The sequence below is a fragment of the Euleptes europaea genome, chromosome 1 (assembly GCF_029931775.1).
Source record: "Euleptes europaea isolate rEulEur1 chromosome 1, rEulEur1.hap1, whole genome shotgun sequence".
In the NCBI taxonomy this organism is placed as follows: domain Eukaryota; kingdom Metazoa; phylum Chordata; class Lepidosauria; order Squamata; family Sphaerodactylidae; genus Euleptes; species Euleptes europaea.
In genome coordinates this window covers 181,684,351-181,708,983 of record NC_079312.1, presented here as the reverse complement: position 1 = coordinate 181,708,983, position 24,633 = coordinate 181,684,351, and the positions used below count along the sequence as shown (strand labels likewise).

General features: G+C 51.0%; 1 protein-coding gene and 1 non-coding gene across 2 annotated transcripts; one reads left to right on the top strand and one right to left on the bottom strand.

The window, feature by feature from the left end:
• Window positions 1–867: 867 nt before the first annotated feature.
• Window positions 868–17,268, top strand: TUBB4A (tubulin beta 4A class IVa). The gene is made up of 4 exons (XM_056864648.1): window positions 868–925; window positions 9,646–9,754; window positions 12,462–12,572; window positions 16,181–17,268. The coding sequence occupies exons 1-4, from the start codon at window positions 869–871 to the stop codon at window positions 17,236–17,238; spliced, it is 1,335 nt and encodes a 444-aa protein (XP_056720626.1). The 5' UTR covers window position 868; the 3' UTR covers window positions 17,239–17,268.
• A 2,275-nt stretch (window positions 17,269–19,543) lies between these two features.
• On the bottom strand, window positions 19,544–19,624 carry TRNAI-AAU (transfer RNA isoleucine (anticodon AAU)). Its single transcript has one exon. It is a non-coding gene; the product is annotated as a tRNA-Ile (tRNA).
• Window positions 19,625–24,633: the final 5,009 nt, after the last annotated feature.

The window sequence follows — 24,633 nt, the reverse complement described above, 5'->3', positions numbered from 1 at the left end:
AGCCATTTTATAATGGGCCCATTACTTACATCATAGGAGCGTGTGTGTGTGTGTGTGTTAAGTGCCGTCAAGTCGCTTCCGACTCATGGCGACCCTATGAATGAAAGTCCTCCAAAACATCCTATCTTTGACAGCCCTGCTCAGATCTTGCAAATGGAGGGCCGTGGCTTCCTTTATTGAGTCAATCCATCTCTTGTTGGGTCTTCCTCTTTTCCTCGGAGCCTACACAACACAAAACACTGTTGCTGGATGTAGGTTTTATTTTATTTGTTTTTTATCTTATTTGTTTTTTATTTTATTTGTTTTATTTTGGAAATGCACATCGTTTTTGTTTTTTTTATCTTGTTTTTTATTTTATATGTTTTATTTTGGAAATGCACATCGTTGTTGTTTTATCTTGTTTTTTATTTTATATGTTTTATTTTGGAAATGCACATCGTTGTTGTTTATCTTATTTGATTTTTTTTATATGTTTTATTTTGGAAATGCACATCGTTGTTGTTTTTTATCTTATTTGTTTTATTTGTTTTATTTTGGAAATGCACATCGTTGTTGTTGTTTTTCTTTAAAAGATTTTGGGAGCCCCAAGAGAGTGGGGCCTCAAGCTATCGCTTGTAAAGTTACCCGTCAATCCGGCCCTGCTTCTGCCGTTCGAGCCCGCCGCTGAAGGCTGGACGCCGGCGGCCCCGAGCATGCACAGAGCGCCGGAGCCGGCAGCCGCAGAGGCGGGGCGCGGAGGGAGGAAGGCAGGGAGGGAGGGCTTGGGCGGCTGCGCAGTGGCGAGGTCCGGCCCCTCCCTCTGCATTTAAGGCGCGGCGGCGCGGGGCGGGGGCGGCAGAGCGGCGCGGACTGCGGGCCAGAGGAGACCATGCGGGAGATCGTGCACTTGCAGGCCGGCCAGTGCGGCAACCAGATCGGGGCCAAGGTCAGGGCGCCGCCGGGGGAGGGAAGGAGGGAGCCCCCGCCGCCGGACGCCCCCCTCGCGGGCCGGGGGGGGGGTCCGCAGTCCCCCGCAGGGTCCGCCCAGGGAGTGGGGAGGGGCTCTCGCCGCACTGCGGCCGCCGACGTGGCTTCTCCCCCCCCCGCCGCGCGCCTCTCCAAGCCCGGTCCGGGGAAGGGCGCGTGCTCGAGGCGCGCGCCAGGGCGGGGTTCTCTCCCGCGCGCGCACGGTCGGAGAGGAGGGAGGGGAGCGCGCGCGCGCGCGCTCCCCTCCCTCCTCTCCGACCGTGCGCGCGGGGCCCGGGGGGGATATTCGGATTCGGCCGGGCCCTCCAGAGGGCATCGGTTCGATCCCCGCCACCGCCGGAGATGCATGGAAGCGCGCCCCCCCCCCAGGAAGAGAAGCTCCCGGGGAAGGAGCTGCGGCCTCGGCCGGGCCTGCCAAAGGGCATCGGTTCGATCCCCACCCCCGCCGGGGGAGGGAAGCGCCAGGCGGGAGACGATCCGAAAGGCCTCCCTCTGCCCGAGACCCCGGGGAGCTGCTGGCGGCCCGAGGGGGCGACGCCGCCCTGGACGAGCTCCTGGCCCGGCTCGGCAGGAAGCGGCTTCGTGAGCCCCCGCCGGGGGAGGAGGGAAGAAGCGCGTCGCTTGGGGGGGGGGGGAGAAGGGATGGGTGCTGGAGCCTCTGCTTGGCGCGCAAGAGGTCCCCGGTTCAATCCCCGGCAGCTCCAGTTAAAAGCACCTGGCCGCGCAGGTGATGGGGAAGACCTCTCCCTGGCCCTGCAAGAAGGGACCTGCTGCGTCTCCTCAAGCATCCTCGATGAGGTTCAATCTCTTGGCAAGCCAGAGCTTTCTAATGCTGGCCCTCCTGTTAGCCGCCGGCATTTGAAGATTACAGGCTTCTGTAGTGGCTTCCATTAGTTCGTAAGAGTTTCTTTCTTTTCTTTCTTTTCTGCAAGGGAGTAGGTCAGAAACCCAGCCCGGTCTGCAGAACCGCTCTGTCCTTGTCAGTGACATTAACTCTGGCATCGAAAGCGAGAGCGGTGGATTGCCTGGGCTGCCGTTTCAGACGTGCGCCTCCTGTGCTTTCCTAGGAAGTTGGGCTCTGCCAACTGGTGCTCTCTTCTTTCCCCTCCCCCCCTGCATCTTTATCTGACTAGCGACACAAATTAATTTGGGGAGGGGGAGAAGAGGCAGCTGCTAACCCCTCTGAGCCTAGTTCTGGTACTCTGGTGGGCAAGGCGAGGCATAATGGGGTGACTCCTCCATGTGGAATGTACCCTGCGCATAGAAAACTCGGGTTTTGGCACGGTAGGAGCATGCGTGATACAGCAGCTTTGCTTAGGTGAAGTGTGGTGCAGTGGTTAGAAGAGTTGGTTTTTATAGGCCGACTTTTTCTACCACTTAAGGGAGACTCAAACCGGCTTACAATCCCCTTCCCCTCAACAGACTCCCTGTGAGGTAGGTGGGGCTGAGAGTGTGTGACTAGGCCAAGGTCACCCGGCTGGCTTCGTGTGTAGGAGTGGGGAAACAAACCCAGTTCACCAGATCAGCCTCCGCCTCTCATGTGGAGAAGGGAATCAAACCCTGTTCTCCAGATCAGAGTCCACCGCTCTTAACCGCTGCACCGCGCTGGTTAGACTTGGATACACCAGTGTTGGATTTGGGAGACCCAGGTTCAAACCCTCGCTCTGCCCTGGAAGCTCAATTGGGGGACCTTGGGGCAGCCTAGCCTACCTCACAGGGTTATTGTGAGGAGAAAACGGAGGAGAGGAGAGCAACATAAGCTGCTTTGGGTCCCTGTTGAGGAGAAAGGCAGGGTGTAAAGGAAGTAAATAAATTGTCTGATCAGTGCCTAGAGGTCAAACCTCCTGGGAACCCAAAGTGTACTGCCCTCCCTTCCCTGGTAAAAGGGTGTGGAGGATGGCCTGTTTTCCGCTCACACCCCATGCCGTCTGCAGGGATGGAGCAGAGATGCAAATTTGCTCCACTGCTGAGAACCAGCCCGGAGCCGCCATGACAGCGTTTGCACCCCTCCTCTCTGTCTTCAGGCTCACTCAGCAGCTTGGAGGGGGAAGAAGCCAGGAATAACTTGTCACCCTTCTCAGGACGGTCGGGCGCTGCTCCTTAAGGCAACCTCCCTCGGCTTATATTTATGGCTGGTAGCAGTTCTGCCGTGCCGCCCCTGGAAGTTAAGCCATGGCTCCCCCTCGTAGGGTTGCAGTTCGCTCCTTTGGTCTTCCTAACATCTGTTTGACATTATGGCTAAAACCCTGCGAGGATCTGAGGGCATTAATGAACAGAAAGAGATTAAAGACTTATCTGCTCAGTGCGCGCAGATGAACTCGGCGTACCTGTGGGGATGGCGTGCTTTCCTCGGAGGCACCCGATTCATCCTGACCTCGGGTGCAGAGCTGCGCTTCGAGAACTCTGGAGGTTTCCTGGTGTGCGTATGTGTTGAGAGCATGCGCGTGTTTCTCCTGAACTCTGCCTTCCTACTGGAGAATGAACTGTGTTCATGGGGGGTGGGGTCTTGGGCTTGATCCTGTACAGACCCCACCTGGGTGTCGCTATGGTAACGAGAGCTGTCTTGCTCCTCCCGCGCATGCACCTCTTGAGAAGCTAAGAAGGCAGCAACCATGCTCTCTGGCTGGGGTTTTAGTGCGCACGGCATGTGGAGTGGACATGTGCATGGAGGAGAGGGGTATGCACGGCTGCCAGTCAAAATGGATACTAGTCATGATGCATACCTATTCTCTCCAGCAGCAGAGGACCATGCCTGTTATATGAGGTGCTGTGGAACGCAGGCAGGACGGTGCTGCTGCAGTCGTCTTGTTTGTGGGCTTCCTGGAGGCCCCTGGTTGGCCCCTGTGTGAACAGACTGCTGGGCTTGATGGGCCTGGGTCTGATCCATCATGGCCTTTCTTATGTGCATGCCTATTCTCTCCAGGGTCAGAGGAGCAGGCCTATTATCTTAGGTGCTGTGGAACACAGGCAGGATGGTGCAGCTGCAGTCATCTTGTTTGGGGGCTTCCTAGAGGCACCTGGTTGGCCCCTGTGTGAACAGACCGCTGGACTTGATGGGCCCTGGGTCTGAGCCAGCAGGGCTTTCCTTATGTTCTTATGGAGGATGGGGCTGTCCATGGCTACTGGTCCAAATGAATACTAGTCATGCTCCATAGCTATTCTCTCCAGTCTCAGAGAAGCAGGCCTATTATTTTAGGTGCTGTGGAACGCAGGCAGGGTAATGCAGCTGTAGTCGCCTTGTTTGGGGGCTTCCTGGAGGCCCCTGGTTGGCCACTGTGTAAACAGACTGCTGGACTTGATGGACCTGGGTCTGATCCAGCAGGGCTTTCCATGTGTTCTTAAGCTGTTCTAGAACTGACTTTGGGGGGGCGCACACAGGCCGAACAGAAAGGCTCGATTTTAAGGCACATCCACAGGCTGGTGAGTGGGGCTGCAGTCCTTCATTCTCCCAAGGAGCGGAGAGAAAAGAACCGGGAGCCAAGGATCCCCCTTTTCCACTGGGGAGGTGGCCCCTAGCAGCAAACCCTTCAAAGCCCACCCGCCCGCACTGGTGAAAAGGACGCTGGGGAAGAAATCTGCTTCTGAAACCTTTGCACGTTCTTGGGCTGCAGGGCCAGGGCGTGACTGTGCAGGAAGAAACGGACAGCCATCTTTGACTGCTTCTCTCTCTTCCCTCTCCCCCCCCCCCCCCGCTTCTGGTCTCGCCATCTGCTCTTGGGTTGGGTGGATTTATGACTGCCGCACTGGCCCCTCCCTGACGGGCGAGTTACTTTCCTGGGGTGGGGGGAGAGAAGAAGATAGGGTGATTTCTGCATCCCTTCCTGCGCCGCCGCCGTCTTCTGGTTTCACAGGGCGTGCGGTATAAATAGAATCTGCCGTTCACGCTGCAGCGGCTCAGGCTGGCAAACAGACTCCATTTTGTGGCAGGAGGTGTTGAGAAATGACTGGGGACTTTGCCCGGAAGGCTAAGCCGACGTGCACTCCTCTGTTAGGCTGCACCAGTTAGTTGCTGGTGGGGGAAGGAACCTCGGCTTCCGGAGTAACGGCTTCTGGCCCCTGGGATTGTAGTACTTCTTCATTTCCTTCCTAGCTCCCATGACCCACTGATCTTGAGCAGTTAATGGGGAGGGTGTGGTTGTTTTTTTGCTATTTCTTTAAGGGAAACGTGGTGGAGAGATACTTGGCCACTGCCAGTGTTATATGTGGGTCTCTATCCACCAGCAAAAAGGGGACTGTTTTATCACCTATTACAGTGGCAGATAGATTCGTTAAAATCGGAGAAATCCATTGGTCACGTTGGAGTTTGAAATAGGGAGGATCCTAGAACTGATGAGATGGAGGAAGAAGAACAGTTGGTTTTTATATGCCGACTTTCTCTCCCACTTAGGGAAGGGTCAAACTGGCTTACAATCACCTTAGAATCATAGAGTTGGAAGGGACCACCAGGGTCATCTAGTCCAACCCCCTGCACAATGCAGGAAATTCACAACTACCTCCCCCCCCCACACACACACACCCAGTGACCATGCCCAGAAGATGGCCAAGACAGGAAGGGGTTGCAGTGGTGTTTGAAAGAGAGCCAACGAGGTATAGTGGTTAAGAGCGGTGGTTTGAAGCGGTGGACTCTGATCTGGAGAACCGGGTTTGATTCCCCACTCCTCCACATGAGTGGCAGAGGCTAATCTGGTGAACTGGATTTGTTGCCCCACTCCTACACATGAAGCCAGCTGGGAGACCTTGGGCTAGTCTCACTCTCTCAGCCCCACCTACCTCACAGGATGTTTGTTGTGGGGAGGGGATGGGAAGGTGACCGTAAGCCGGTTCAATTCTTCCTTAAGTGGTAGAGAAAGTCGGCATATAAAAACCAACTCTTCTTCTTGTGCCCCCCTAGTGAGAACGGAGTGGTGGGCTCCCTGGCTCAGACCCTTGGCCGCTGGGTTCTATTAGCTGTTGTGCCTGCATTGGAAGACGGGCCAACTGGAGTCTTTCCTGATGTGTTTAACTCATGTGCTTCTAAGCCCTAGGAAACAGCATTCTGCCAAGGAGTACCATCTGTAGGGGATAGACTCCACATTTTTTTAAAAAAAACGGCTTTATTGCATGTACCATTGTGTTTGGTATTATTTGGAGGCTCCCAAGATTTAAGGGTCTCCCCAGTATATTATACATAACAGTGTTTCATAGAATCATAAGAGTCAAAAGGGGTCATAGGGGCCATCTAGTCCAGCCCCCTGCTCAATGCAGGATCAGCCTAGAGCAGGTGGTTCCCAACCTTTTTTTGGCCGTGCCCCACCTAAGCATCTCTAAAATCCTGATGCCCCCCCCCCCCGTGACATATAATTCTGGTCTAAACAAGCTTCCAAAGAACATGGCATCCATGAAAGAGAAAAATAAAAGAACGAAAGGACAGTTGAAGTAATTACTATACAATAAAATAAAAATGCAAAAAATTCACTGTTAATAACTCATTCTCGAATTGCCCCCCTTAAAAATCAAATTGCCCCTCTGTGGGGCGTGTGCCCCACGTTGGGAACCACTGGCCTAGAGCATCCCTTACAAGTGTTTGTCCAGCCTCTTCTTAAAGGCTGCCAGCGAGTTGTCCCTGCAAATATAATGTGTGTAATAGGGGTCCATTGGACGGTGAAACAAAACTGTTGTTGTTAGCTGGCACCTGGTTTCCTTAGGTTGGCTTTCATCTACTGTGTGCAAGATGTGATTTTCTACACTTGATTACTGTACGCTTGACTTGCAACTGAGTGGGCGAACCAGTACTGTTGAAAACATTATTTCCACAGTGGTACATTCACACACGTGTGTTGTCACTAGGGAGTTGTAGCCTTTGACTGACGTGCATGTAGGAACCAGACAATAGTCCTTTGCTATTCAGGATATTTTCATGACCCGGATTAACAGGGGAAATCCTTCAGGTGGTACTCCATTGTTCTATAGAACTCCTGGGGGTCAAGGTGTTGTTGGGGGGGGGGGGCTGACAGCCCTGGCATTCATGTACACAAGACACTACCTTCTATTGACTCAAACCCTTGGTCCATTGTCTACTTAGACTGGCAGCTGCTCCTCAAGGTCTCAGGCAGAGGTCTTTCACATCACCTATTACCCGTTCTTTTCAACTGGAGATGCTGGGGATTGAACTTGGGACCTTCTGCACACCAAGCTGAGGCTCTGCTGCTGAGCCACACTCCCCCAAACACCTGTGAAGCTGCCTTATACTGAATCAGTTTCTTATCAGGGGAAGGCCTCGGCCTCCATGCCCTGTTGTTGGCCCACCAGAGGAACTGGTTGGCCACTGTGTGAGATGGGATGCTGGACTAGATGGACCCTCACTGGTCTGATCCAGCAGGGCTCTTCTGGTGTTCTTATCAGGGGAAGGCCTCGACCTTTATACCCTGTCACTGGACTTTCAGAGGAACTGGTTGGCCGCTGTGTGAGACGGGATGCTGAACTAGATGGAACCTCACTGGTCTGATCCAGCCGGGCTCTTCTGATGTTCTTATGAAGGCCTTGGCCTCTATGTTCTGTTGTTGGGCCTCCAGCGAAATTGGTTGGTCACCATGTGAGAAAGATTCAGGGCAAGATAAGAACATAAGAAAATAAGAAAAGCCCTACTGGATCAGACCAAGGCCCATCAGGTCCAGCAGTCTGTTCACACAGGTGCCTCTAGGAAGACACAAACAAGATGACTGCAGCAGCACCCTCCTGCCTGTGTTCCACAGCACCTAATATAATAGGCATGCTTCTCTGATACTAGAGAGAATAGGTATGCCTCATGACCAGTATCCATTTTAACTAGTAGCCATGAATACCTTTCCTCCATGAACATGTCCACTCCCCTCTTAAAGCCTTCCAAGTTGGCAGCCATCACCACATCCTGGGGCAGGGAGTTCCACCATTTAACTATGCGTTGTGTGAAGAAATACTTCCTTTTGTCTGTTTTGAATCTCTCACCTCCAGCTTCAGCAGATGACCCCGTGTTCTAGTATTATGGGAGAGGGAGAAAAGCTTCTCCCTGTCCACTCTCTCCAACCCATGCACAGATAGACTGTCAGCCTGGCCCTTACCACAAAAAGGATGTTGATAAATCTGGGGCTGGCTTGAGTGTTCACTTGGCACATTAATACTTTTATTTTATTTAGTTTTAATTTTATTTATTAAAACGTTTATACCCCACCTTTCCTCATGGTTCAAGGCAGCTGATGATCATTCATAAAATGGGGTTGTGAGCATCCCATAATCTCCTATAATGTGCAGAGGATCCATGCAGAGAAGCATTTTTTGAGGGTGAACATCTTGATCAGAGCCCAGTAGCACCTTGGAGACCAACACAATTTTGGGGGGTATGAGCTTTTGAGATTCAAAGATCCCTTTGTCAAATACCAAAGAGACGCTTGAAGGCTTATACCCCAAAAATCTGGTTGATCCCTAAGATGCTACTGGACTTAAATCTAACTCTTCTACCGCAGACCAACAGAGCTACCCTCTGAAACGTATCTTCTGAGCGTGAAGTCTGAAACACAGGGAACTGAAATGCTATCATTTTACTCCTCTGTGAAACTGAATCTCCTCTTGGATGTGTGCCTTCAGAGGTTAGGGAGACGGACGTTGCTGGTTGAGTTAAGAGGGACCAATACCCACCTGCCTTCTCAGCTCTTGAGATAATTTGATGGCGAAGCGGTCTGTGCTTGATCTGAAATGGGGCTGGGATGCTGATACCTATGAGGGGGGTAGGCCAGGTATCGGAGTATGCTGCTCTCCAACAGGAGGCAGGTGTAAAATGACAGGTGAGCATCCATTCATTGTTCTCTCAACTGCCATCTGGAGAAATGCCTCCCCCTTGAAATACTTCTTTCCCTCCGCCTCTCTCCCTGACAAATCTATGAGATTCGTAGGCTCACAGCAGTACCTGAAGTGGAAAGTGTTTTATTATTTCCACTTATTATCCCTCTCTCCCTGGCCAAAACTGGGCTCAGAGTGGCTTACAAAAATAAATATCCCATTAGATCATTAAAAACATTTTAAAAAATTTAAATAGCCCTATAAAATCATATAAATATCATCCTAATTTACCTAGGGCGCCTCTAAAGTGTAACGCAAAACACAAACTTCAGTTAGGCAAGCAGATGGAATAAATACAGATGAAATAAAAAGATTTTAAAAATTACCGCAGTGGGGAGGTTAGGGAGGCCAGCGTTCATATATAGGGAACCGTAGCTGGCCTCAACCACAGGCCTGGCGGAACAGCTCTGTTTTACAGGCCCTGCAGAACTCTTTTGAGGTCCCGCAGGGCCCCTGGTCTCACTAGAGAGGCTATTCCACCAGGCAGGGGCCAGAGCAGAGAAGGCCCTGGCCCTGGTTGAGGCCAGCTAGACATTCCTCGGGCCAGGGACCACCAAAAGGTTAGTATTAGATGAACGAAGAGTCCTCCGGAGAACATACCAGGAGAGGTGGTCCCGCAAATCGAAGCAGTTCTCCTTTGTGAGTCATGGGAGGTCTTAAATGGGATTTGTGTTTTCTCGATAAAAGCGTGCACTGCGGATCGAGACCCCCAAAAGCTGTCCTGTGTGGATCTGCTTTCTGCTTCTCCAGTTCCCAAAGGTCAAGGAGAGATCTTATAGAGGGATTTGGTCACCTAATTGTCCCTAATACTTTATCCTTTCCTGACAGTTCTGGGAAGTAATCAGCGATGAACATGGCATAGACCCCACGGGCACCTACCATGGAGACAGCGATCTCCAGTTGGAGAGGATCAGTGTCTACTACAATGAGGCCTCAGGTTGGTACAGCTGGCAGCACTACGTATACCGGGAGCCCAAGTCCTCCTTCAAATCTCACTCTAGTCCTTTTTGCACAAATCTACCTACAGTCGGGTATTCTTTTTCCACATGCACACCATCATGCCTTTCTGTCTCTGCCATGCACTCTCAGCCCGTCCCTGTGTCTTCTCTTGTGGAGTTAGTAAGGTTCCAACTTTCCAGGCTTTCCATGTGCAAAAGAGAATTATTCAAGAGGGAGAGCCGGCGTGGTGTAGCTGTTAAGAGTGGTGGTTTGGAGTGGTGGACTCTGATCTGGAGAACTGGGTTTCATTCCCCACTCCTCCACGTGAGCAACGGAGGCTAATCTGGCGAACTGGGTTGGTCTCCCCACTCCTACACATGAGTGTCAGGCTCTGATCTGGAGAACCAGGTTTCATTCCCCACTCCTCCACGTGAGCGGCAGACACTAATCTAGTGAACCGGGTTGGCTTCCCCACTCCTCCACATGAAGCCTTCTGGGTGTCCTTGGGCTAGTCACAGCTCTCTTAGAGCTCTCAGCCCCACCTACCTCACAGGGTGTCTGTTGTGAGGAGGGGAGGGGAAGGTGACCGTAAGCCGGTTTGAGTCTCCCTTAAGTGGGAGAGAAAGTCGGCATATAAGAACCAGCTCTTCTTTTTCTTTTTGCACATGTTAAATATTACTGTACTGGGTAATAGCAAGAAAGTTGCTTTGGTAAAGGGATGGGGATTGTGGCCTACACGCCTCTATTGTTTCATCACTGCTCCAGAGGAGGTCGTTTCTACATCACTTAGTGCAACGTGTTGAAAAGCTCTTGCTCGGTTTCAGCTCTGCTTGAGATTTCTGTTTTTCAGATTTCAGTAGTCCAAACCCTCTTGCCCTGTTCTTTGGATGCCCCATTCTGTTGATGGTACTTGACTTACACTATGAAATTCTCCTTGAATCTGCACAAGAAAGGCGAACTATAAATAAATCAATGTTGCTTCCTATGTCTGCAGCAGTCTCTTGGGTGGGTAAGGTGGTCCTGCAGCACAAGTGAAAGCAAAGGTGGGGAACCGTCCAGGCGCGTACACCTCTGAGGCTGTGCCCTGTTTGCATCATGATAGCAATGCTGTAGGGGACTGCACTCAGTGTGTGAACAGGTTAGAATCATAGAGTTGGAAAGGACCACCAGGGTCATCTAGTCCAACCCCCTGCACAATGCAGGAAATTCACAACTACCTCCCCCCCACACACACACCCAGTGACCCCGACTTCATGCCCAGAAGATGGCCAATCTGGCCTGGAGGAAAATTGCTTCCTGACCCCAAAGTGGCGACCAGCATTACCCTGGGCATGTAAGAAAGGTCCATGAGAGCCAAGCACTGATGCAACCCTTCCTGCCCTCCCTCTCATGATCTGCCGAAGTTCACAGAATCAGCATTGCCAACAGATGGCCATCTAGCCTCTACTTAAAACCCTCCAGGGAAGGAGAGCCCTAACCATTATACCATACCGGCTCTCTTCTTTTCCCTGTTGTCCCAGTTTCTTCAGTTTACCTCAAGCCTTTCCTTGAATAAGCAGCACAGAGTGTAAAGGGAGAGCTGTGACTTAGGGTGAAAATTGTCCAGGAGAGCATTTGTGTAAAGGAAATGAGGCTACATCATAACAAAGCAATCCAGGAAAATGAACTATGTTTCTACTGATGTGATACTATGTTCTGCATTGTTTAACATGTCGTGTTTGTAACTTATGCTTTGTTCGGAAGGCAGTACTGTTTCAAAAATTCTGCAATACCTAGCCCTGTTACATTGCTTATTAAATGTATCATCCTATTGATTTACATTGAGTCTGTGTGACTCAGATTCATTTATTAATACGGCAAATGCCATTAAAAACATTCATATCAGTCACAGAATTAAAATTGGAGACATACAGTAACTAAAACGATAGGATATACAATCTATAAACAGTTTATATAATTTAAACAGACCTCGAATTTATAAAACATTTCTATTTTGAGTTACCAAGCCCCGGCTTTGTCTGATGGATCGTATATATCGCAGCACAGAATTTAGCTACTTGCTTCACCCTCTGGTCTGATCCTTCCCATAGGGAAGTCTCCCTTCCTCGGAGCGGTCTTTTTTTAGATTAAGGAGAGGGGAAATTAGCTTGTAGAGTCTGTGTGAGAAAAGCAGGCTATAAATCAAACTCCGCTCAGGTGGCAAGTACGACCCCAGGGCAGTCCTGGTTGACTGAAGGTAGACTGAATGGAATTGGTTAAGGCTCATGACCTGTCTAGCAAACAGGGGCTGACGTGGGTAAGGATCACTGGTTTCCCTTCTGCACACTGTCAATCCATTGTGTGGGATTTGCAGAGAAAATTTAGTGAATGCTGGACAGATCCTGCACTCCTACTGTTGCAGAACGCTCACTGAAAGATTCCTAATTTTTCCCAAGCAGTTGTTACAAATTAGGGCAATTTGCCCATTGCAGAAGTGGCTCATCGGCTCCTCTCTCGAATGGGAGCATGTGAGGCATTTCTGAACCTGGGCTGCGCTTGGCTCTGTGCTCTTCCGAGGCAGGCCTACTTCGGTGCAGGAAATATTGAACCTGTTCCTACTGGCAAGTGGGCAGAACATCAAACGCTAAAATAATGAAGAGAAGGATGTTGTCGCAGGTGAGTTCTTGCCCCATTTTCAAGGCTTCTCTCTGTCTCTCTCCGCTCAGGTGGCAAGTACGTCCCCAGGGCAGTCCTGGTTGACCTGGAACCCGGCACCATGGACTCTGTCAGGTCTGGACCTTTCGGGCAAATATTCAGGCCGGACAACTTCGTCTTTGGTAAGGAGCTATCTGGGAAGGCTTCGGCCGGCCTTCTCTGGTCCAGTGTGGGTCAGATTAACATGCTTCTTGTGAACTGAAGAGAAAATAATGTTAGCAACTGATTTTGGGGGTGTGCCACCAGGCATGTAGCTAGCTGTAAAGGCACCCATTGTGATGTTTTTCCCCCCCAAGGGCTCAAGGTAAGTTACAATATCTGATGCAACGTGCAGGGCCTGGTTTGAAAGCCAGTATCTGGGTTGTGTTTTATTGAGGCTGGGGGGTTTCTGTTGTGCTCTGAGGGAAGTTGCAGAGTGTCCATCTTAACTCCCAGCCACAGGAAGTGTGTTCTTCACAGGGAATGAACAAGGGGGGAGGTGGTTTTGAATTTCCTGCATTGTGCAGCGGGTGGACTAGATGACCCTGGTGGTCCCTTCCAACTGTTATGATTTCATAACAGTTTCAGCGTTGGTGGTTTCCGGAAGATGAGGCTTGTTATTGACACACTGAAGAAGTTTGGCTGCATCTTTTGAAGATGCACTTCTTGCCTTCTCCTCCCACCCCCCACTCCCCAGCCTAGGAAGCCCACTGCGTAGGGTTGCCAGCTCCGGGTTGGGAAATACCTGGAGATTTTGGGGGGTGGAGCCTGAGGAGGGCAGGGTTTGGAGAGTGGAGGGACTTCAGTGTGGTGTAGCTGTTAAGAGCGGTGATTTGGAGCAGTTGACTCTGATCTGGAGAACCGGGTTTGATCCCCCACTTCTCCACATGAGTGACAGACACTAATCTGGTGAAGGGGGTTTGATTCCCCACTCCTCCACAGCTAGGTGACCTTGGGCTAGTCACAGCCCTCTTAGGGCTCTCTCAGCCCCACCTGCCTCACAAGATGTTTATTGTGGAGAGAGGAAGGGAAGGAGATTGTAAGCCGATTTGACTCTTCCTTAAGTGGTAGAGAAACTCAGCATATAAAAATCCAACTCTTCTTCTTCTTCAGTGCCATAGAATCCAATTGCCAAAACGGCCATTTTCTCCAGGGGAACTGATCTCTGTCGCCTGAAGCTCAGTTGTAATAGCAGGAGATCTCCAGCCACCACCTGGAGGTTGGCAACCCTACCACTGTGGCTTCAAATGTGTTTCTAGCAAATGCCAAGCATTTGGTGCATGCCCGCAGGCGTAACTGCCTTTTCAGCTGTGCCCTGCACTTTAAAAGCCACATGTACCTTGTGCAGCATATTTGCAAATTCAGCTCTAAATTAAAACCACCCTCTCCTCCCGCTTGGGAGATGTGCCTGGGGGAAGAAGCTGCCTCAATTACTTTACGCTGTGTGCCAGTTCAGGTTTTACAAGCACCTGCGTGGGCCAGGTGTTGACTGGGAAGGGGATGAGCTTTGTGTGGCGAGAAGCTGGAATATAATCTAGCAAGACTTGGTAAGAGGCGGTTTTCCAAATGTGCTTTAAACTTGGCTTCTGAACTTGGGGGCCGTTCCTGTGAGCTCAAGGAGTAGCAGGAGCATTCCCTAATGGGGAAAACCAGCTTTAAGCAGGTTCTAGCTATTGTGGCTGCAAACACAATTGAATTGGGGAGAAACACTCTTTAAAACTATGTTCACGTAAGGCAAAAAAAAAAAGCGCTTGGACATGAATATCATAAGAACATAAGGAAAGCCCTGCTGGATCAGGCCAAGGCCCATCAAGTCCAGCAGTCTGTTCACACATGGGCCTCTAGGAAGCCCACAAACAAGACTACTGCAGTAGCATTGTCCTGCCTGTGTTCCACAGCACCCAATATAATAGGCCTGCTCCTCTGATCCTGGAGAGAATAGGTGTGCATCATGACTAGCATCCATTTTTACTAATAATAGCCATGAATAGCCCTCTCCTCCATGAACATGTCCACTCTCCTCATAAAGCCTTCCAAGTTGGCAGCCATCACCACATCCTGGGGCAGGGAGTTCCACCATTTAACTATGCGTTGTGTGAAGAAATACTTCCTTTTATCATTAAATGAGAACTTCGAACAAGTACAGATTGCTCAAAAATATTTGGCTACTTGGTTGAATGCATGTAGGATTCTGAAGTTGCATAGAACTTTTTTACCTTTGCAAGAATCGAAACGATGTAGCTGGTGGAATACCTTCCCTCTCCCATAATACTAGAACGCGAGGTCATCTGTTGAAGCTGGAGGGTGACAGATTCAAAACATAAAAGGAAGTATTTTTTCACGCAATGCATAGTTAAATTGTGTAACTCCCTGCCCCAGGATGTGGTGATGGCTGCCAACTTGGAAGGTTTTAAGAGGGGAGTGGACATATTCATGGAGGAAAGGGGTATTCATGGCTATTAGTTAAAATGGATACTGGTCATGCGGCATACCTATTCTCTCTAGTATCAGAGGAGCATGCCTATTATATTGGGTGCCGTGAAACACAGGCAGGATAATGTTGCTGCAGTTGCCTTGTTTGTGGGCTTCCTAGAGGCACCTGGTTGGCCACTGTGTGAACTGACTGCTGGACTCGATGGGCCTTGGTCTGATCCAGTAGGGCCGTTCTTATGTTCTTATGTTCAGTCATACCAGCAGGGTTTGTGAAAATTCCTCCCCAGAAGCACAGCAGAATCTTCTAGATGTTTTTTTCCAAAATACAAATCTGCCACCCTGCTTCTGGAACAGCAGACAGCCAACTTGCATGCAGAATACTACCAGCCATACTTCTAAAAGAGCTTGAGTGTTCCTTGTTGGGTAGCAGGAAAGATACTAAACAGCAATTTTCCTGCCAGTAAAGAGCAGGCCTAGTTGAATTTGGGATTTGGTATCATTGTGGCCCAGCATGCTCCATGAATGCTGGCTCTTACAAAGTTATTTTTAAATGCTTTCAGAAACTACTGCATGCAGATTGTGTATTCAGACCTGGACTTCAGAGCCTGCATGGTGTAGTGGTTAGGAGCTGTGATTTGGAGCAGTGGACTCTGATCTGGAGAACAGGGTTCGATTCCCCACTCCTCCACACAAAGCCAGCTGGGTGACCTTGGGCTAGTCACACTCTCTCAGCCCCACCTACCTCCCAGGGTGTCTGTTGTGGGGAGGGGAGGGGAAGGTGATTGGAAGCCAGTTTGATTCTCCCTTAACTGATAGAGAACATTGGCATAAAAAAACCAACTCTTGTTCTATCTTATTTTATCACCTTGGTCAAATTAGCATCTCTGGGAGATGGACAGAACTCATTTTCTGTAATGGATGGCTTTGTCCCTTTAGAAGAAGAAGAGTTGGTTTTTAGATGCCGACTTTCTCTACCACTTAGGGCAGAATCAAACCGGTTTACGATCACCTTCCCCTTCCCACAACAGACACCCTGTGAGGTAGGTGAGGCTGAGAGAGTGTGACTAGCCCAAGGTCACCCAGCTGGCTTCATGTGTAGGAGCGGGGAAACCAACCCGGTTCACCAGATTAGCCTCCACCACTCATGTGGAGGAGTGGGGAATCAAACCCGGTTCTCCAGATCAGAGTCCACCGCTCCAAACCACTTCTGTTAACCACTACACCAAGCTTGCTTTTGACCTCGTTCTTGCCAGTGGCCACTAATGGCCCCAAGTTTCTTAACCTCTCTCCCCTTCCCAACTCTTTCCTTGCTGCTTAGGCCAGAGCGGTGCTGGGAACAACTGGGCCAAGGGACACTACACCGAAGGAGCCGAGCTGGTCGACGCTGTCCTGGATGTGGTCAGGAAAGAGGCGGAGAGCTGTGACTGTCTCCAGGGCTTCCAGCTGACCCACTCCCTCGGCGGAGGCACTGGCTCGGGCATGGGAACCCTGATGATCAGCAAGATCCGGGAGGAGTACCCGGACCGCATCATGAACACCTTCAGCGTGGTGCCCTCACCGAAGGTCTCGGACACGGTGGTGGAGCCTTACAACGCGACCCTCTCCGTGCACCAGCTGGTGGAGAATACGGACGAGACGTTCTGCATCGACAACGAGGCGCTGTACGACATCTGCTTCCGCACCCTCAAGCTCACCACGCCCACCTACGGCGACCTCAACCACCTGGTGTCGGCCACCATGAGCGGCGTGACCACCTGCCTCCGCTTCCCCGGCCAGCTCAACGCCGACCTCCGCAAGCTGGCCGTCAACATGGTGCCCTTCCCCCGCCTCCACTTCTTCATGCCTGGCTTCGCCCCCCTCACCAGCCGGGGCAGCCAGCAGTACCGGGCCCTGACCGTGCCGGAGCTCACCCAGCAGATGTTCGACGCCAAGAACATGATGGCCGCCTGCGACCCGCGCCACGGCCGCTACCTGACCGTGGCGGCCATCTTCCGGGGCCGGATGTCTATGAAGGAGGTGGATGAGCAGATGCTGAACGTGCAGAACAAGAACAGCAGCTACTTCGTGGAGTGGATCCCCAACAACGTCAAGACGGCCGTGTGCGACATCCCGCCCCGGGGGCTCAAGATGTCTGCCACCTTCATCGGCAACAGCACGGCCATCCAGGAGCTCTTCAAGCGCATCTCAGAGCAGTTCACGGCTATGTTCCGCCGCAAGGCCTTCCTCCACTGGTACACAGGCGAGGGGATGGACGAGATGGAGTTCACAGAGGCGGAGAGCAACATGAACGACCTGGTCTCGGAGTACCAGCAGTACCAAGACGCTACCGCTGAGGAAGGAGAGTTCGAAGAGGAGGCCGAGGAGGAAGTCGCGTGAAGATCTCGTCTGTGCGCAACCCCCCGTGACTCCTTTATATTCCCGCCAGTCTTCTGAACCAATGGACCATATTCCTGCTCTGGCATACACTTGAACATCCGAGGCCCACCTTCGAGGAGACCAGAGCTTTCCCTCCCGCCTACCAACGCCGCGGTGTCGTGCGATCCATACGGGATCGGCGGGGGCTGCAGTCTCTGTTCAGGAATGGCAGCGAGCGGTAATATATGTCTAGCAAAAAGCCCTCTTCTCTCCTCACTGGCTCCCTTCCCCTCTGCCTACTCTCCAAAGCACCTTCTCTGCCGTGATGTCTGTCTTTAGCATCCTGTATGGTCACGTGAACCTTTTAGTTTCCGAAAATGAGTATGCACTAACTCGTAATCTGCATTGTTCTAGGGTTCCCCCCCTTAAAGGAAAGGATAATGGAGCTCGGGGTGGGGGTGGTTTGTCGGGCTGGGACTCTGTCCTTTAGGGTGAAATATAGTCCCTTTGAGTGTGTTTGCTGTCAGAACAGTTATATGTCTCCACAATAAACTACTGAATATTGGTACAACCTAATACTGTTTTGAGTTCTTTCTTGTTCAGTCTACTCATAAGAACATAAGCAAAGCCCTGCTGGATCAGACCAAGGCCCATCAAGTCCAGCAGTCTGTTCACACAGCGGCCGACCAGGTGCCTCTAGGAAGCCCACAAGCAAGACGACTGCAGCAGCATTATCCTGCCTGCATTGAACAGCACCCAATATAATAGGCATTCTCCTCTGATACTGGAAAGGATAAGTATGCATCATAACTAGTATCCATAAGAACATGCTCATAGGAACATAAGACCATAAGAAAAACCATGCTGGATCAGACCCTGGCCCGTGAAGTCCAGCAGTCTCTTCACACACTGGCCCACCAGGTGTTTCCAGGAAGCCCACAAGCAAGACGAATGCAGCAGCATTATCCTGCGTGTGTTTCACAGCACCTAATGTAAGAGGCATGCTCCTCTGATCCTGGAGAGAACAGGTATGCTTCATGACTGGTATCCATTTGGACTAGTAGCCATGGATAGCCCTCTCCTCCATTAACACGGCAACTCAGCTGTAAAGCAGGGGTGGGGAGCCTCTGGCCAGCGGGCCATTTAAGGCTCGTGACATAATTTTCTGTGGCCCGCGGACTTGCCCCCAGAAGCTGCCACCATTGCTGCCGCAGGGCTGCGTGCATGTGTGTGTGTGTGGGGGGGGGGAGCCGGGAAGGCTTCACCCCAATCGTTCCAGGCCGCATGCGTGGCTGGGTGCGTGCATGTGGGGGAGGGAAGCCGGGAAGGCTTAAGCGCGGCTATGCCGGGCCGCATGTGCGGCCAGGTGTGTGTCTGTGGGGGAAGGAACCTGCTCATTGGACGGTCCCACAGCCTCAGTGCCACATCCACTTGCAGCTTGGAGGAACCCCAGGAACACTGCATCGTAAGCCATCTGCAGGTAAGGCGACCTGAGTGGTGGGGAGGGCAAAGGACTAGGAAAAATTGACAATGGGGACTCAGTATCAGGGCAACCCATCTGTGTGCCGGCTCTGCTGCCACTTCTATCTAGCCGGGTTCCTTTGAAATGGGGAAGATTTATAAAGGCAAGCCAATGGCAGGAAGGCCTACTTGCCTTATCCAGAAGAAGTGAATGGAGTCTGGTCTGCTCATCTGGCACAAAGTAGCCTACAGCTGCCATCCATGTAGGGTTGCCAACCTCCAGGTACTAGCTAGAGATCTCCTGCTATTACAACTGATCTCCAGCTGACGGAAATCAATTCACCTGGAAAAAATGGCCGTTTTGGCAGTTGGACTCTATGGCATTGAAGTCCCTCCCCAAAACCTCCCTCCAGTGGCAAAGAAGACCTGGCAACCCTAGCCCCTCTCTCCACCCCTCCGGGAGATCTACGCCTGGTATGGCCCCCGAATGATGTTATAAATATGCAAATGATCCTTGGCAGGAAAAAGGTTCCCCACCCCTGCTTTAAAGGCTGAATAGAGGGAAGTGGGACTCCTCTCTGTGTAAGGCAGTGGCTGTTCTTCTCTTTTTCATGTGGGGATTTGGGAGTCTGGCTTCCTGTCATGTAAGGGGTGAGGGTCTCACCAAGTCCTGCACCAAAGGGATACTTGATGTGTGGGGGATATTTCTAAAGTTGTTCATATTCCAGACACTTGAAGCTGCCTTCTACTGAATCAGACCCTTGGTCCATTAGAGTCAGTATTGTCTACTCATACTAGGCTGCGGCTCTCCACGGTTTCAGGCAGAGGTCTTTCACATCACCTACTACCTGCCTTTTTTTTTAAGTGGCAATGCCAGGGATTGAACCTGGGACTTTCTGCACATTAAGCAGATGCTCTACCACTTGAGCCACAAGCTGTCCTTGCCCATAATGCATATTCAGGCTCATGTGCTTACTTGGGAAGAGGGAGCCTCATAATCTGAAAAATGATGTGTGGCTTTTCTAGAAGAAGAAGAGTTAGTTTTTATATGCAGACTTTCTCTACCACTTAGAGAAGACAATCACTTCCCCTTCTCCTCCCCACAACAGACACCCTGTGAGGTAGGTGGGGCTGAGAGAGTGTGACTAGCCCAAGGTCACCCAGCTGGCTTCATGTGGAGGAGTGGGGAAACAAATCCAGTTCACCAGATGAGCGGCAGACGCTCATGTGGAGGAGCTGGGAATCAAACCTGGTTCTCCAGATCAGAGTCCACCGCTCTTAACCACTACACCACCCTGGCTCTTCTACATGCAAACGCTTTTGTTTTAAACAGCTGTACTTTTATTTGTGCACAGTACTTGAGCCCGTGTGCGTTACTTTGCCACATGTAGACACACAAAAAAGTAGAGCTGCATTGGTCTGTAGCAAAATCCAGAAGTTTCTTAGTGCATTAGACTAGAAGAACCCAACTGCACGCTTTTGAGGTCTCCCGAACTCTTCCCCAGGCTGAATGTTAAAAGGGGTGGGGGAATCTTGAGGCCCTTGCTGTGGGGTGAGGGTTTCCTGCATCTGCTATGGGGTCCTTTGGGCTCCGGGTGTAGCTGGCATCAATTTGCATGAAGCAAAAATAGATGCCACCCAGACTAAGGGATATAAACCAGACTGCAGTTGATTTTGCTACATGTGTTCACCACAGTGGTAATTAATGTCTATAGCAAACAGCTACAGGGGCACAGAATTTCAATTCAAACTGTCCAACCCAGCTGAGTAGAATCATAAGACTTGGAAGGGGCCATACAGGCCATCTAGTCCAACCCCCTGCTTAATGCATAATCAGCCTAGAACATGAACACATGAAGCTGCCTTCTACTGAACCAGACCCTTGGTCCATCAAAGTCAGTATTGTATACTCAGAACTGCAGCGGGTCTCCGGCAGAGGTCTTTCACATCCCCTACTTGCCTAGTCCCTTCAACTGGACATGCTGGGGATTGAACCTGGGACCGTCTGCATGCCAAGCAGAGGCTCTGCCACTGAGCCATAGCCCTTCCCTAAAACATGAAGCTGCCTTATCCTGAATCAGACCCTTGGTCCATCAAAGTCAGTATTGTCTACTCAGAATGGCAGCGGGTTTCCGGGGTCTCAGGCAGAGGTCTTTCACATCACCTGCTTGCCTGGTCCCTTTAACTGGAGATGCCAGGGATTGAACCTGGGACCTTCTGCATGCCAAGCAGATGCTCTTCCACTGAGCCACGGCCCCATCCCTGATAAATGTTTGTCCGGCTGATGCTTGAAGACTGCCAGTGAAATCAGTGGTGTGAAATGGCTTCTAAAGTGGAAAAGGAAAAGGATGTGTGTTAAACTCTAACCATTCCTTTGTCACCAAAGTCTCCCCCCGCCCCCATGCTAAAATTCCAGCAGCAAGAAGAACAATTGGGAGACATACCCCAATCGCTGCTTTAACATTTCAATTATGGTAGACCGGTGTTTAAAACAATCCTGTCTGTGCCTCTGTTGACACTTAAAACCTGAAGGTGTATTTTGTGCTTCCATCAGGGTAAAGTCTTGAAAGAAACCCTGGAAAAACTAGTCTGACCTGGCCCTCTCCTCTAAGCAACTGTTAATTTACTTAATAGAGCACAAGGAAAGGTGGGGCACTACCCGGGTGCAGGACACATGAGTTTAGGTGGTGGAACAAGCTCTTCTTCCACAGTTAACCAGTCCTGCGTAAATAATACAGTATGACTTCCATTTTGGTAATTACGCTGCTGAATAGTACCCTTCAGCTATCTGTTAATTCAGGAGCCTGAAGGGTCTGAGGATCTAGATTTTGTTTCCAGAGTTTTGTGGGTGCTGCAATTAGAGGGAAAGTACTACTAAGACAGATGACAATTGCCTACTAGTTATTCGTAAATTGCTGCTGTGATGGTAGCTTTTGTTTTTGTATTAATATTTAATTTTAAAAAAGGGGGAAAGTACTAAGTAGAATACATGGTGCATAATTGGGCTTCTCGGTTTTTCATTTTAAAACTAAGTTCCTAATCCCTTGCGGTTGTAAAAAGATGTTTTGAGGGCGTGCCCGCTGACGTCTCAGGGAGTGGAGGAGCAGCCGTGGGCAGAAGGAGAGATTTGTGCTGCAGGTGGGAAGGAGCTTTAAATACAACCGGAGCACTTCATACAGGTCTTTTCCTGTCCTTAAAGAAAAATAAGATGGTCCCTCTTCATTTTTGTGCAGCCTGGGAGATGTTTGGTGGCTTTGAGCAATGGGTTCCTATAGAGCAGGGTTCCCCAACATGTAGGATTGCCCGGTCCCTCTTCACCACTGGCGGGAGGTTTTGGGGGCAGAGCCTGAGGAGAGAAGTCTTTGGGGAGGGGAGGGACTTCAATGCCATAGAGTCCAATGGCCAGAGCTGCCATTTCCTCCAGGTGAACTGATCTCTATCGGCTGGAGATCAGTTGTAATAGCAGGAAATCTCCTGCTAGTACCTGGCGGTAGGCAACCCTACCAACATGGGCACTGTGACGCCCACCTTTACTTTTCTAGGTGCCTGCCAAGCGTTTTGGGAAGTGGGTGGGACCAGTATAAGGCAGGGCTTGCTGTGGGCTGCCCTCGCTCAAATGAAAGGGTTTTCCACTGGAGGGTGAGGACTGGTAAGCAGCTGTTTAGGAGCAAGAAAGGCCGTCCCTGGGCTCTCCCCTCCCCACCAGCTCCGCATTCCGGACAAACCCAGCCAGTGCTGAGTAAATGGTAGCAGAACCAATTCTGAACCCCCTGGAGTGTGTTGGCAGCTGGGGTTTGGGCCCCATTCTGGACGCTTGCGTCCCAAGGAAAGCAGAGGCTTCCCAAATGCATTCCTGTCTTGTCATGGAGCGGTTGCTGTTCAGTCCTAAGCAAGGGAAATAAAGCGTTGCCGGTGGGCCTTAAGCTTGGACAGAGGGACAAAAGCGGTCCAGGCGCAACAGAGGTGCTTTGGGCTTGATCCTATGCAATACCCAAAGTTGGCGGAAAGTTTGGAGGCTCTGCCTTTGAAGCGGCGGTTACCTGCACAACCAGGAACAAGGAGACCTCCGAGAGCAGCTGTGGCCATCCACGGAGGTGGTGGTCTTTCCCTGGAGGTTTTTAAGCAGAGGCTAGACGGCCATCTGACAGCAAGGCTGAGTCTGTGACCTTAGGCAGATCACGAGAGGGAGGGCAGGAAGAGTTGCGTCGGTGTTTGGCTCTCGTGGCCATTCCTTACATGCCCAGGGAAATGCGGATTGCCACTTGGGGGTCAGGAAGGAATTTTCCTCCAGGCTGGATTCGCCAGGGATCCTGGGGGGTCCCCCCCACCCCCATGTTCTGGGCATGGAGGAAGGGATCGCTGGGGGTGTGAGGGGGGAGGTAGTTGTGAATTTCCTGCATTGTGCGCGGGGTTGGACTAGATGACCCTGGCGGTCCCTTCCAACTCTATGATTCTATGAAATGTTCTGAGTACCTTCCATGTGAGTAGACTCACAAGGCTATCGTGCGTGGATATCCCTTCGGTCCAGGCCTCTGTGCTCATGGTGGGCACACCCTGTCCTCTCTTTCAAAAGCCTTTTCTTAGCTTGCATTGTCAGAGAGAGAGAGAGAGAGAGAACTGGCACTGTTTTCTGCATGAAAGAGCATCCTGGCCCGGCCGCTCTGGGGAGATGCATCAGCCCAACAATGCGCCCCTTTGTGTGGTCGAGAAATCCAGCAGAGGGAGGGGGAGGGCCGGGCACCACCTGGAATGACCTTTGTTTTCTGTTCCTGCACTCTGGTGTCAGCTCAGAAGTTGGGTGTCAGAAGGAGACAGGCGCGAACTGGGCAGGACTCAAATCCACGGCTGCGGGGGGTTGGCCATCCAGATAGCCCCCACCCTCTTGGTCTAGAAGAGCAGGCAGGGACGCTGTTCTGGCACAAACCCCACTACTGTGAGCAGCAGTAGCAGAAATGCTGAAGAAGAGGAAGAGTTGTTTTTATAAGCCGACTTTCTCTAACACTTAAGGGAGAATCAAACCGGCTTACAATCACCTTCCCCTCCCCACAACAGACACCCTGTGAGGTAGGTGGGGCTGAGAGAGCTCTAAGAGAGCTGTGACTAGCCCAAGGTCACCCAGCAGGCTTCATGTGAAGGAGTGGGGAATCAAACCTGGTTCACCAGATTAGAGTCCACTGCTCCAGACCACCACTCTTAACTGCTACACCACGCTGGCAGCGCAGTTACCAAGGACTGAACAAGGAGGACCTTCCCTCGCTGCCTCTTAAAGATGGGCAGGATTGGTTACAGTGGAGATCTTTTGAGCCCCTTTCTGTCAAGCGCACGAAGCCACCCTTCAGTTAGGCAGCTTTGAGAGGGGGGACCTTGTGCCACAGAAAATGTGGAAGTATGACAAGTGGTACCAGCTGCTATTGCTCATGTTTTAAAAATAGAGTTGAGCAAATGCTGCATCTATGTTTTGAGGGCGTGTGGAAGCCATGCACGAGCTTCCCGGTGTATAACGTGTGTGCTTCTCCCTTTCACGGGAAAGCCTGCTCCTCTGCGTGCCAGATTGTCACCGTGCCCTCAATGAATAATTTATTATGGCCGTACATTAATAGTGCTTATGGGAACACACACACATTAAAATATATATTAAAAAGGCAAATATATTTTTTAAAAAACAAATATATGTCACTGAATCAACACCGTATTGCGGTGGACTCTGGCAGCTGCACAGTATCTGGCAACTTCACCCAAGGTTTCAGATTCAAGGATTATGCCTATTATATTTGGTGCTGCGGAGCACAGGCAGGATAATGCTGCTGCAGTCGTCTTGCTTGTGGGCTTCCTAGAGGCACCTGGTTGGCCACTGTGTGAACAGACCGCTGGACTTGATGGGCCTGGGTCTGAGCCAGCATGACCTTAATTATGTTTTTACGGAGGATGGGAATAATAAATAGGTGTCAACAGTCA